We start from the raw sequence: 13,795 nt of genomic DNA, 5'->3' as shown, positions 1-13,795 counted from the left end.
AATTTGTTTCTATATTAAAATTAACATATATAGAACACAAAGCGACATATTCGTAAACATGTATATATATGTATAGATGTATATCGATATATCTTCGTAGTTTTCTCGTTAGAGAGTTTTTCGTTCATCAATACGTTAGTAGTCATCAATACGTAACAGTTAAAACAAATCGCATTTATAATGATTTTTTTAAGTATATTAAGAATTCAAAAAATATTTATTAGCCATAATTATATAGGTATAGTGAATACTTTTTAATAATATGTACCAGCTAGTGTTGTAATGACAATAAATAATTTGTCAACATAATGATTTGTGCTAATGGAAAGTCCATGGCTTTACGCAAAACACAGCTGAGCAAATTTATACATTAATTTACATCGTTTTATATACAGAAAATTTGCTACAGCGTTGTATTCCATAACAATTCACACATACCTATGGATGACATATTAGAACAATCTAATTAGGAGAATTGTTTAATTAATTGTATAACACTTATATAATTTACATTTTCGTATAGATTACACAATCTTTACGTCAGTAATCATTGTCAAAATCGACCCCATGTCCTTCAAAGACCTTGAAATTCTTTGACCTTTTAATATTTGTAGTTATATTAAAATATGTATTGCACAATAAAATACCTTCTTTTCCAGCAAGCCTATAGTCTCAGCTGTCTCGATTTTCGTTTTTTCCAACATGTTTACACTATTTTCGGCAACTAAATCTTACTCTCCTAGACACATGTACACTGACAATGCCCCGGGTGACTAAAACGCATGCGCGATGAAGACCCTCGATTTGCGAGTACAATGGACCCCAGATAAGTTAGGGTTCCGTTTAGACAACATACAGAGGGATAGATACACTCCAATTTAATACAGTGCATATAAAGATTATTTAAAAAAAAAATTGTTGTTAAGCAACGTGTATATTATTACAATGCTCCATATTAAAAATTCAGTTGCCTTTTACAAGCTATGCAGTTCATTAAGCCTGCTGGATTTAGGAATTTTTAATAACATTTAAATCTAAATACCATTGCTACATTTTATGAGGTGATCTCCTACTAGCTTAACTAACATGTTATTGTTCATTCAGGGAAATAATTGTTCAATTGTTTCCGTTTCCAAAATGATGCAAATAACCCCGGGAATAAAACTTCGAATGTTTATCAACTAAGTCATATAGACTTTTTTTTAAAATATTGTATCGAATCAATACTTCGATATTAATTTCGTGCTTCGCTTAATTTGACCAAACAATTACTTATCACTTAAATTGAAAGTTATGGAGTTCAAGGAAGGGTTAAACATCGAAAAATGTTATTCGAGACGTTTTCGTAACTGTTTTCCTTTAGATTTACTTATTCGATGATATTCTAGCTGATTTTCGGAATTGCATAGATCATTATTTCGATTTATTTGTATAAACCATTTTGTACTATGTATATGTATTTATTTTTGATAAACGAGTCCATACAGTTTGTGTATAAGCCGTTAACTGCGTCTTGTGTGGTGGACCCCTCTCTATTACAAAAGTATAATGCTTGAAATTATGTCTTATTTGTCAGGGCCTATAAGTGGATCCTTTGTTTACAATGCTGGATTTTTCATCGTTCTAGTTATATGTTCCTTAGAAATAATTCATTTGAAATCTGATTATATTTTTGTTATATATGGGTCTTATTGAGGTTTTATTAATGGCCCTTATAAACGTATCATGGTACCGTTAAGGACACTTATAACATATTCAATTCGTAATAAATCTCAATTGTGCAAATAGCAATATAATGGTTACATTCGAGTGCAATTTATGTATCATATTATTTACGGCTGGTAGATTGTGTAGGACTCGAAAGTCTATTGATAGTTTCAGCCCTAGGTCAACTGGGGTACAGGCTGGGGCATCCCACAATTGGGGCTTAAATAATGAAAAAAAGTCATTTTTTTAGGAAAATAATTATGGACCTGCCTTTATTGTCCCGATGCCTCTAAATGTGACATTGAGATTATTTATAAAAGTTACATGAAACAAATGTTTCTCATTACATTATAAGCATAAATGTTGTATATATTTTAAGTGATAATCCCGTATTAACAGATCATAAGTTGTTGTATATTATGATACTTTGTGGACATTGTAAAATCTGTTTGTTGTTTTACGCATAGGCGGTAAAATATTGTTGATGTGGTATACCCATATCTATACCATATCAACAATATGGTATATTTCTAGTTAATATTTTGGCAATTCATATGATATAATTCAATATATTACACCGCAGTTAATACGCGTACAGTCGCGCAAAAAATAAAAAAAAACAAAAATGTTTTTATTCTATAAGCGATAAATTATAATGTGTTATAAAAAAGATTTGAGAACCCTTTTAAGTAAAAATACCTGTATCAGGGTTCTCAGTTCAATAACGAAATAGTTAATATACATAATTATATATAAATAACAAGGCATTGCGTCGTTTTGGGCCTAAAACATGCCGGTTTCTGTTATTGTACTCCTGATATATAGATATATTCGTCCGGAGCCGGAGTTCGAACGCCAGTAAGTCGCACATATAACTGGTCTATCACTGTTACTCTTGCTGTTGACCGTTCAATCTGCCGAAGGCCCAGGCATAGAGGCTAGAGTCAGTCATAGAACGTCAAACAGAAAATTGTTAAGCATCTTCTGTAATATCTAAATATAAAAAACAAAGTCGTGTTGTTTACATAACTTACAACGTATTCGGTTAGACTGATGTTAGTTATCTCTTCTTGGATTCTTCTTCTTCGCTCCAAACAGCAGAAAAAGTTATAAAATATCGGATATGTTATCGAATAACAATTAATAAAGTAATTAATTTACGAATGTAAACACCATGTGGTGCCATCTGTTGACAAAACTATGCGTCATTTTACATGGAATTCCTGTCACTTCAAGAAATTCTGAGTTTGAGGTGAATGTATAATCAGGCTTTCATCATGTGTTTTCTCATCAAAAAGTGCTTTAACATGCAGTATCGCAATATTGGCGCTAGAAAGAAGAGGCCTAATGAAAAAAAACTGCCATTCTACTTTTGCAATGGCAATCAATAAAACATTTCTGTATTTGAGAAAAATGTTATTTATTACCGAAATTTTTCCTAAATTAGGTTTAAAGTTAACATGATATTATTAGACTGTTAGGCGAAGTTCGCCAGCTGGTATTAAATATTTCCCATGATGTGCGGCGCGAGCGGCATTCGAATGTTAAACGTTCCTGAAAATAAATTGATAGTATATAGATAGTACCGGCACGGTGGTACCTAGTCTAGGTATATAAAATGAAAGACATTGAACATAAACTAGATTTTATCTCTGTCCTATTAGTTTAATATTTTAGACATACTTAATTCGTAAAAAAATAAAACACAAATAAATTCGATTTATTTATTTCATAATTAACGCCTTGGGGCAACCTTACACTAAGATTTAAAACTTGAGATGGCATTTAATAAATAATATCAGTCCACATCACAACTGTTTAGACAATTAGACATTAATAATATACATCAATCACTATAATAATTATTATAAAACGTAATACAATATTTATTATATCTTCTCTATTGTTCTCACAGAATCAACGCGCGCAATCGTGCAATAGACAAACATCAGCTGTCAAGTTTAAACTATGGATTCTGACATTTGACAATTCCAGCGATACATTTCTAATACGACTCTATATTTTTTATCTATGAGAACAATATTTCATTCAATCGTTTTACCTTATCGGACTTGCCAACGTGCCACGAAAGTAAATAATCTTTAAGAAAACTCAACAAAGTGCCAAATATAAAGAGTGCTTTATATTTTAATATTCGTGGCAAGAAAATTAATATTAAAGCTAAATAACTAGAACCTATACTGAATCACTTTAATAATGTTGTAAACAATGAAATATATCACTAGATTGGTGATAGTCACTTGACCATTTTTATAATGTGTATTTTTATAAGTGATGATTGTTATTTCTGTTTCAATTAAAACGAGTATAGATCATGTTAAATACCAATTTGCTTAATCCTTAGATTTATTCTACTTAATAATAACCTTAAATATTTTGTCTCTATCATTCATATGCAAAATGATAAAGACAAAAACGTTATTTAAGAAGTCGAAGATTAATTATTAGGCCGGTATACTACTCGTTGCGTTATCTTAAATTAATTATATATCGATTATATTTACATATGTACAATTATTTATGGACGAGTATAATAGTGCAGGTACGATACAGATTTAAATCACTGCCTTGAAGCGTACTTGGACCCAAAAAAACTTATATTTAACACGCGCTTTTGACAATTATAACTACAGTCTATAGTTTTATACCATAGCCTATAATTTAGTCATGTAAACATAAATCAGTATCTTTTGATGTCAGCGTAAACGCAATTTGACACAGATAAAAATTTACATTAAGTATTGAAATTAGATATATTTAGTTTCTAAAAATTACCAAATTCATTAAATTTTTATTTCAAACTATAGTTTTGATGCATGATGTTTTGAGCGCAACGAAACAAAATTAATATTATAATAAACAAAACATATTCATACATAATATTTGCTTATGAAAATTTTTAAGTTCGTTTGTTTGTCATGTAAGTTAGTAGACTGGGCTCGATATGCTAATCTAATTAAAAATCGAAAGTGTACGTAAAACACGAATACGTGTACGTACGTATTTCGATTAGTTTAATAATATTTTCACGTTTAATACATGACAAAGTGAAATGAACATAACAGCTACCTTAGATTTATAGTAATCATTAAAGATTTTTGAGTCCAAGTACATTCTTTAGATTAACCGTGTTATTTATAGAAAATCTAATAAAGCCAAATAATATGTTTTAGAAGAAAGAGAGAGCGAAGAAGAAATTTAAAGGTTATTGCCGACATTTTGAACTGAGTCATTGGGCAACAAATGTCACTGTACACGTAATGCAACCAGTTATCTATACTTAGCTATCTGTGGACGCACTCTGACTCCTGATTGGTAGTTACGAGTAAGAGTTGTTGTTTTTCTATAAATATGAGATTTTTTGTTATGACACTCATTTCATTACTTACGTTTCGTTACGAAATACGCACAATGGAGAATTTTATAACGTTTAAATGAAATTAAATTCTGACACAAATAAAAAACCTTTTCTGAAAAATCATTCCTTTTCAGTAACTTAGTATGTACATAATTTAGTATGTAGATCGTACTTATCTCGTTATCGATTACGCACACAACTACACCTCTTCGTAAGACCTGTAAGTGGGAGCGAGACAGCAGATAAATATGATTTATGACTCAGTTCAAATTGCGTCGACTATAAATATTTGACAAATCCATTATGTTTTTAATAAACAACACGGTTTGCGCTTCGCCACGATTTTGACGCACAGACCTTATTGATATGTTTCAACACACAAAAATTTACCATAGACATTTTTATTATACACAAGTCAATACATAAAGCTATTCAAATTTTACAATTTCTCAACGCATAATCGTAGTATTTTCGTCTATTTATTTTGTCTATGAACTTTAGGACTGTACAATCTTACTAAGTTTTATCAAAATCGATTCAGCCGTTTAAGACTGATACTTCAATAGTGTGAATATACCTTTACATTAGATCAGACTGAATTTTCACCCTTAGACCACATAATTCCTCCGCAGTATTAAATTCAATTTCTATGAAAATTGAAACTGGAAGACATTTAATTTGACAGATTTTTAGACAAAACCCAAAAACATCATAACCTGACCGTCACATCATCATCCAGGGTCTGCTCTAGCTGACAGCAGGAGACCAGTTCCTCGAAGGACATCCCGTCCAGTGACATGGACACCGAGGAGATGCTTCTGAAGAGGGCTTCGGGGTCCAGATCTTCCGGCAGTTTGGTGAGGAACTGCGCTGCCGATATGAAGTCCATCTCTTTGAGCTCTTCTTGGTATAAATGTAGAATGCCTGTAATCGAAATAAGCCCATATTTATTAATTTGTAAAATAATATCACTTGTAAATATCATTCTTCAACGACACACATTTATACACGGATTTTTCATAATAGACTTGTTTAGTAGTTTTATTCTAGGAGTACTTTGTCTGAACATATAATGATTTAACAAATGTATACAAATTCTATTTCCAGGTAGGTTTCCATTTTTTTTTTTTTTTTAAACAAAGTCAGTATGAATAAAAATTACTCCAAAAAAGTATTAAGACTATTATGACATTATTTATAAGCATACTACATCATCCTCGATTCGAAAACTGTGACCGTTTTGCGTCACGTGACTGATGTAGAAAAATCTATAATTTAAATTATGGATATTTCATTATTTCTCCGTATTATTTTCAAAGTGATATTTTTACATTCATACTGTCCAACCAGGCCTAATTTTCTTACCTAAAGCCGTGTTGAAGAGGAAAGTATCCCCATCCCTTAGGAACACGTCCCACACACGGCAAGCGGCATCCAGAGGCATCGCCTTCGCAAAGGCCGTGTACAACCACTCCAACAAGTACAGCTCCGGAGCGACCACGTTCGCTACAGATGGGACGTTGTATTCGAGGAGGGCTGTATACGCCTTCCATAGACGCTGGAATTAAAAAAAACTTTTTCGATACTGATATAAAAATTAGATCTTAGACCTAATTGTTCCATGGAGGTCCATGTTTGAGAGGAAAAAATCTTGTGACGATGGTTAAAGTCGGTAGCAGTTGGAGTTGAAACTCAAACAAAAAATAGGGGTAACATAAAACCAAGTCGACTTATTGAAAGGTTCTATAATCTTCTGTTTCCCAAAAGAATATAATCTGTGTAGTTGACCTTTTAGACATCAACGGAAACTTAACACTAATTTAATAGAAAAGTTAGACAAGAATAATTTAAACACAACAATGAAATTTCGTCAAAGACAAGTACTAACCTGCATCATAGCCCCGTCCCTAGTAAAAGCTGCTCTTAGTACAGGACCGTCTAATAAATTAGCAAAACATATGAAAGCCTGTGGTGCCTCCATGTTCAATATTAACACTGCCGCTATAAACGACATACCCTGGAATAAAAACATTAATACTTTAAACGTTTTCTAGTTCCAATGTATGTATTTCAAAAGTATATCAAAGTTTAAAAAAAGTATTAACTCAAAAAATCTATGACTTGTAGACTATGTTTCATTTGAATATTTGAGGAATAAATTGTAGTACAATATTGCACCTTGGAGCAGAACATAAACTTTTTCATCCGCATTTTACGACTTCGCCTTGTATGACCACATATATTGTATCAATTCTCAAAAATCTGAAAAGTTATAAAATACAATAAAAACCTCACCTGTATATAACCAATATCCGGTCGATAACACACATAAGCAGCCAACAATTCGTGCAAGACATCAAAATACGGCCCACCCGGTTGAAAAATACACAAATGGGGGAACGTCCTTGCTATATCCAGTTGTATCAACTCCATTGAACACTCATCACTGTATTCTACTAAATTCGGGTTTGATTTGTTCTTCCTCTCACTCTCAGAGTTCAAACTCTTTAAGTTCTGCTCACTGAAGTTTCTGGGCATTCCCAGACGCGGTGTCTCGCATTTAGCTACAAATTTATCCCTATTGGATAACCTTTCTTCGCATCCTATTCTTTCATCTGTACTATCTAATTCTGTTTCTTTGATATCAATTTTCTCACCTTTTATCTCTTTTTTTGTTATTTCTTCTTTCTGCAGTTTATCTTTGCTGGATGGTCTTTCATCAGTGTTGTCGTCGTCACAACCGCATGCTTTGTTGATTTTTAACCGCTTTCTTTTTAGTTTTGCCTCGTGTAACTTTTGTTTAGCTTGGAAGACCAGGTCTTGGTACATAAGGTGCGTGATCTTCAATTTATTCTCTATTGCCAGTTGCCAAACTTTACCCCGTATTGAAGGAGGCAATCCACTCCACCACAATTCTAGTGTCCGCTTTGCATTTTTCCTGAAATTATTTAAATACCATGACAAACGAATATTAACTCAATTATTACAATAAATAATATATTCTGAAAATAAAAATCTATGTATTCTCAAAAATAAAAAATTTAACATTTCCTTTCGTTTTCATTAAATTTAATCATTTAGAAAACCTACCTACATTACGTTACGTTAGTTAATCAAGTTTTTCACGATTTATTATTACAACCATTTTCGACATACGATTCGATTTCATATAAAAAATTGAACAACTAGGTGAACTAAAGTATTGCTGGAAAGTTACCATCCTTGTACGGCTTCAAACAATACAAGAATTTCGCTGATGCATATTCAATAAGTAAATTGTCACACGACACAACAATAAGTGGAAAAAAATACGCGGTTAGTGATCCCTGACCTAAGGATGATATAGATAACAACACAATGGATGAACCTGAGGTCAGGCATAAAGGAACGATCATGAATGCTTTAGCGAACATCAGTGACGCTTACAGCTGAGTTTATTATTTTAAAAATTAAATATCAGAGGCCCTACTTTTTTGTCTGGGCTTCAGATTTCTGTATCTGTGGCACGATCATTTGTCAATCTAATAGGCAAGTAGGTGACTTCACAGGTGCCGTCGACTTGTTGGGTCTAAGGCAAGCCGGTTTCCTAACGATGTTTTCCTTTGGCGTTTTTTACCAGTTTTCATTACGTTGTATAATCATTACAAATTAGTTTAAGATTTTGTTTTGTTCTAAAGCTGCTCTTCAATTATGTTATATTTTATTTATCTATTGAAGTTGCGATATGATACATAATGCTATATCTACAGTATAAAAAGCTATCTTTTCTAAAATATATGACAATTCTGGTAAAAACAAATTGTACAAAAAAGTAGTATTTTTTTCTTATTGTTAATATTATGAAAATGACGTTTTAAAATTGCAATTTTTATTATTTATTCCGTTTATACAACAATATCACTTCATAGTGAATTTATTTTATCAGGAATATTGGTACAGCTTTGTAATTTGTACTAATCCCGTCGCTGCCTTGACTTCATCCATTTCACACAGAAGAAATCTATCAATTCTTTATCCTCTGATTATATTGCGTGGTCATCCTAGGCTAATTTAGTTTTTGCTACTTTGCAAATTCTATGTCATTTCCGCATTCCTAGACTATGACATAACAAGATTGTACGTGACGATTTAAGATAGAAACCGTCAACTAAGAACTCTCGTCTAAAGATGTTTATCGTATCATTTGAAGACTGAGTAGCGATCAAGATTATGAAATGTTTAACAAAGACACTAATAAAACTACGGCATAAAGCCTGCTTCTATAAAAATAAAAACACCACATATTAACGGAGAATGTCTTGAGAATTTTAAAATACTTTCATTATGTTCTATTCCATACTTTAATACTGGAAACTTAAAATAATAAACCCGTATTTATAAAACTAATTTATTATCTATCTATCTATCTTTATCCGGACATTTCATGATTTCAATCATGAATTGTGAGATGAGTACTAAACAACGATACCATAGTTTTAAAAAATAAGGGCCTATTTTAGTTCTTTGCAACTAATCTTTGTTTATTCTATGGTTATCCTTTTGTTTGTCTATTGTTTACAGTGTCACATACTTTCCTTGGCCTCCGACTGAAATTGGTAATGCCGTCGCCAATTTGAAATGTCAGACTGTCATGTCTTGGTGATAATTTTCTATAAAAACTTACATGTTATTCCAATCGGGCAATATATTCTGTGTCCATTCCTTCGCGTGTCTTGCCAGTCGTTCTTCCAATCGCAGAGATTCCTGTATCCTTGCATGGCGAGCCGCGGCTTCTCGTTCAACCTTTCTTCTAGCTGCTTCCACCATTCTTGCGTGCTCTGCTTTATGACGTAACGCCTCTTCTGTACACTTGGCTGGAAGGTTTGAAGGCCTGAAAATAGTTTTCTTTTTATTATGAGTATGTTCTTGAAAATAAGGAATTGACACAGAAATGTATGGGTACAGGTCCATAATGAGTTGAAATAATATGACATCAGTTTGACATTGCAAGCGTTATATACTTAAAACAAATCTAATCTGCAAAAGTTTTTCGGTACGAAAATCTTAAAATTGTTTTTTTAATGTTACAGAATGTAAATATATACAAAGTCGTATATTCTCAAGCAGTTTCGATGTTTCTATAGTATTCGAAAAAAGCCATTTTTATAAGAGATTAGTTTAAAATCGGTCGAAGCACGATGTTCTATAGACAGCGTTTCTCGGTTAACTTTAAAATGCAAAAAATTATATGTTTTTGTTAGACCCCAGTCTTTTTGCGCTGACATAAAAAAAGGCTTCTAATGGTGTGAAAGAATTTTTCCAAAGTTTTGGAGCCTATTCAATTCAAAAAATCAATTATAATATTAGTGTAGATAATGATAATGTAATTTCAGTACACGTTTTTTTGGTTATTCGAAAAAGATGTTTTATTAAAATATAATAAACCAACGCTACGTAAATAATCATAATTTGTTTAAACATTACTTTAATTTCGCACTCCGACCACAATTGCCACTAATCACTATACCGGAAATCAATATTCAAGTTTTCGTAACTGATTTACCGGAAACGTTTAATACTAATAACTTATTAATTAGTCAATATTAGCAAATCGATGATAGTAATTTCTAGATTTTTTCACATAAAACTTGGTTCATAAGGCGAATCAAAAATTGGAAAACAGTTTCATTAGTCTTTAAGAAGAAAAGCGTTTATTACAATATCATAACTAAAATCTATGATTAATAAATATCTCGTCGTTTCTGGGCTAGTCGGCTATAATGAGAAATAAATATTATTTAAAAAAATAACATCTCCATACAATAAATGAGTATATGATTCATATTGTATTAAGTCCCTACCAAAATAATTATCAATAACCTAAGGTCAACACACCGCGGTCTCACTATACGAGAGCCATCACAAATTCTCAGTATCCCATCAATGCCCTATTTAACGAAGATTGAATTGCCGCTTAATTATCTTCAATCTCAACTGCATAGCGTGAGATGCTCTCAAGTGGGGCGAGGATACCGTAGACGACCGATTTTTCAATTAATCTTTATAAGTATTCTGAATAAAGCTAATGTAACTTGTATATATGCAGTGTGCATAGTAAGCAACGTAAAAAAAGTACTCCATTCAATGCATAGGGTGTGTTATGACATAGCAATCGCTGAAGCTACAAGGAGAATTAACGAACGTATTATGTTTGTAACCGTTTTTATATAGAATCTTAAAATAATAAATATTTTTTTGAATCTCCCCGACGCTTGTAGTGCGGGACCGTATATAATTCACATATATGTTAAAAAAACTCGCGAGCCCGTACTCCAATAATATTTCTAAAATATTTATATTCCTATATACGCATCGGTCTCGCAAGTCCCGGTCAAAAAAGGGGGTATGTAGGACTCGACCCACACCTAAATCCCTGCTATTCAGAGACTGGGAGCAATACCTATTAAAATACCTACTTAAAAAACCGCGTTACAGAGGGTCCGGACTTGAATTCTACCGGGATCTCAACGGCATGTTACACTCCAAAATGATGAAGAAGAAGATAGAAGATGGGCATATCTTCTCCTATTTACTCCCCGTCTTCTACTAGGATTCATCCTAAAGCGATCTCTCTCTCCTTCCGCGAGTCCCACCCCTACGCTTTTGTTGCAGGACGTATTGTATCCATTGACAAAAGCTATTTTTTACGATAATAATTAAAAGCCTGTGATGTGAGCCAGTTGGGGTGGGGTTCATGACACCTAAATCCGCTTCTTCTAATGTTTTATAATATACTAGCGGATCCGACAGACGTTGTCCTGTCTACACGTCTTTAATTTCAAAATTTCAATTTTTAATAAGCCATTTTGATGAAAATTATTATTCAAATGTTATGAAAATATCTAACGATCCAGCACATGGTCACACACGATATAACACAATGATAACAAAACTTTTTTTAAATTTCGGGACAGACTAAAATTAAAATTCGAATATTATTTAAAATTTGACACTGCGATGGTAGCGCCGTCTGTCGGATCCAATGTAAAACATTCCAAAATCAACGACAACTAATAAATTGAAAATTAATTAAAAAAACATTGTCCAGCGGACAAAATTGTGAATCTAAACCATTCCCAGATCCCCTTGAACACACACAAAAAATTTCGTCTAAATCGGTAAAGTCGTTTAGTCACATACACACGCACACAAGAAATATATATATTAAGATAAGCGTACATATGAAATGCATACTTTTTTTTAAATTTTGTTCTGAAGCTTGTGTGCAACATTATTACGTTAAAAGCTGGACTAAGCTGAATCAAGAAGACAAGTTAATGACAGGTGGTCAGTCACGACTGGGCGATGTAAACCCATCATTACTTAGATATTTCCGCTTCTGTGCATCCACTTAAAGGTAATTATTTCAATAACAAATCGCCTTCCAACCATGTATATTATGTAAAACTATATTTTTCAAACTAAAATTACGTAGTTGTCTATGTATAAAAACAATGTAAGGGAGCGTTCAAGTATTACGTCACACAATTTTTGGAGATTCTTGAACCCTCCGCTTATTTGCGCTTACCATGGTAAATTCTTGGCACACTCTGAGTTCATTGTAGCACACAGAACCCATTATGAACACAGTTGAATACCTGAGCGAGTAAAATGGGTGCACACCGTGCATTGTACAATGCAGGTGCCTGATGAATTTATAGTGCACTGGCTTTACCCTAAACTTTCTTTCATGAGGAGCCCATTCAGCTCCGTGCTATATGAGTGCTTATACATATTAAAAGACGAAAACACAAAATATATAAAACTATTAGCTCATTCAATCAACTTTAACGAATTCAAAAAATATCAAATCCCTATACAATGGTAATCTCCGTAAAATAACACGCTGACTGTGATAATCTGTCTGGGCTTCAGGCGTCTAACCTTTCACTCTAACTTAAACAGCAGATGATAAGCCGTTAATCTTGACTGAAGACTGTATTCTTTTTTTGGAAAATAAATTAAATATCTATAGTAATTAAACTAGGATATTATTAAAGTAATCAAAAAGGCACACAATTTTTATTTTCTGTGGTTTAACAAAACAATCGTTAAACAAAGTATTGCCAGTAAACAATAGTATACAAATAAAACTATTAAAACTAGTGGGAAAGAGTTTCTTACTCCTGTCGCCCTCTCTATCGCCCTTGATTTGGCGTTCAGTAGACATACAGATACCGGAAAACTTCTTGGCATTAAACAAGGGAATGTTTGCGCCTCGTATCACTGCGATGTATCGCTTCTGCGCAGGAAAAGACATTTGTTTAAGACATTTGCCGGTATCTAGACACCTATATAAATCAATAAAATTAAAGTATTTTTAAGACGGGAGCGTGTTCTGATATCAAGTAAAGGACTGCCCTTCATCTGTTTAAGTAAGACAAAAAATCTAAAACTACGAGCAGTAATAGTTTTAGACTATGCAACGTTGTGAACTGGAAAATCAGTTGCAACTCGCAACCAAGTCACGAAAGTAAAGGGTACATCGCGTAACTCTTGGCACATCCTAATGTTTTGGTATTTCAACAATAATTACTTAAAATGCCAACTTAAGCTCAATAAGAGCGAACAATGATGCTCAATTATTATCATTGTAACTATGCACGACAAAAAACCTTTTGATGGCCGTTACGAATGTTAGCTTTAAATATATAAACATATTCTAAAGAA

At 32.7% G+C, this 13,795-nt stretch overlaps 2 protein-coding genes across 2 annotated transcripts in view; both read right to left on the bottom strand.

Annotated features, from left to right (window-relative positions):
* Nucleotides 1–781, bottom strand: part of LOC110995384 (facilitated trehalose transporter Tret1) — a 38,214-nt gene extending 37,433 nt beyond the window's left edge. Inside the window, exon 1 of the mRNA XM_022262532.2 lies at nt 648–781. Within this exon, the coding sequence (XP_022118224.2) occupies nt 648–704 (57 nt within the window). The 5' untranslated portion in view covers nt 705–781. The remainder of the gene's footprint in view (nt 1–647) is intronic.
* A 2,636-nt stretch (nt 782–3,417) lies between these two features.
* LOC123690726 (TBC1 domain family member 14-like) overlaps nt 3,418–13,795 on the bottom strand; it is a 34,902-nt gene continuing 24,524 nt past the window's right edge. The window contains exons 3-7 of the mRNA XM_045634800.1: nt 9,750–9,956; nt 7,382–8,024; nt 6,975–7,103; nt 6,452–6,644; nt 3,418–6,010 (exon numbers count right to left, since the gene is read on the bottom strand). Of these exons, the coding sequence (XP_045490756.1) occupies nt 5,796–6,010; nt 6,452–6,644; nt 6,975–7,103; nt 7,382–8,024; nt 9,750–9,956 (1,387 nt within the window). The 3' untranslated portion in view covers nt 3,418–5,795. The remainder of the gene's footprint in view (nt 6,011–6,451; nt 6,645–6,974; nt 7,104–7,381; nt 8,025–9,749; nt 9,957–13,795) is intronic.

The sequence above is a fragment of the Pieris rapae genome, chromosome 4 (genome assembly GCF_905147795.1).
Source record: "Pieris rapae chromosome 4, ilPieRapa1.1, whole genome shotgun sequence".
NCBI classification, from domain to species: domain Eukaryota; kingdom Metazoa; phylum Arthropoda; class Insecta; order Lepidoptera; family Pieridae; genus Pieris; species Pieris rapae.
The sequence above is the reverse complement of the archived record's forward strand: the minus strand, read 5'-3'. Positions and strand labels throughout refer to the sequence as shown.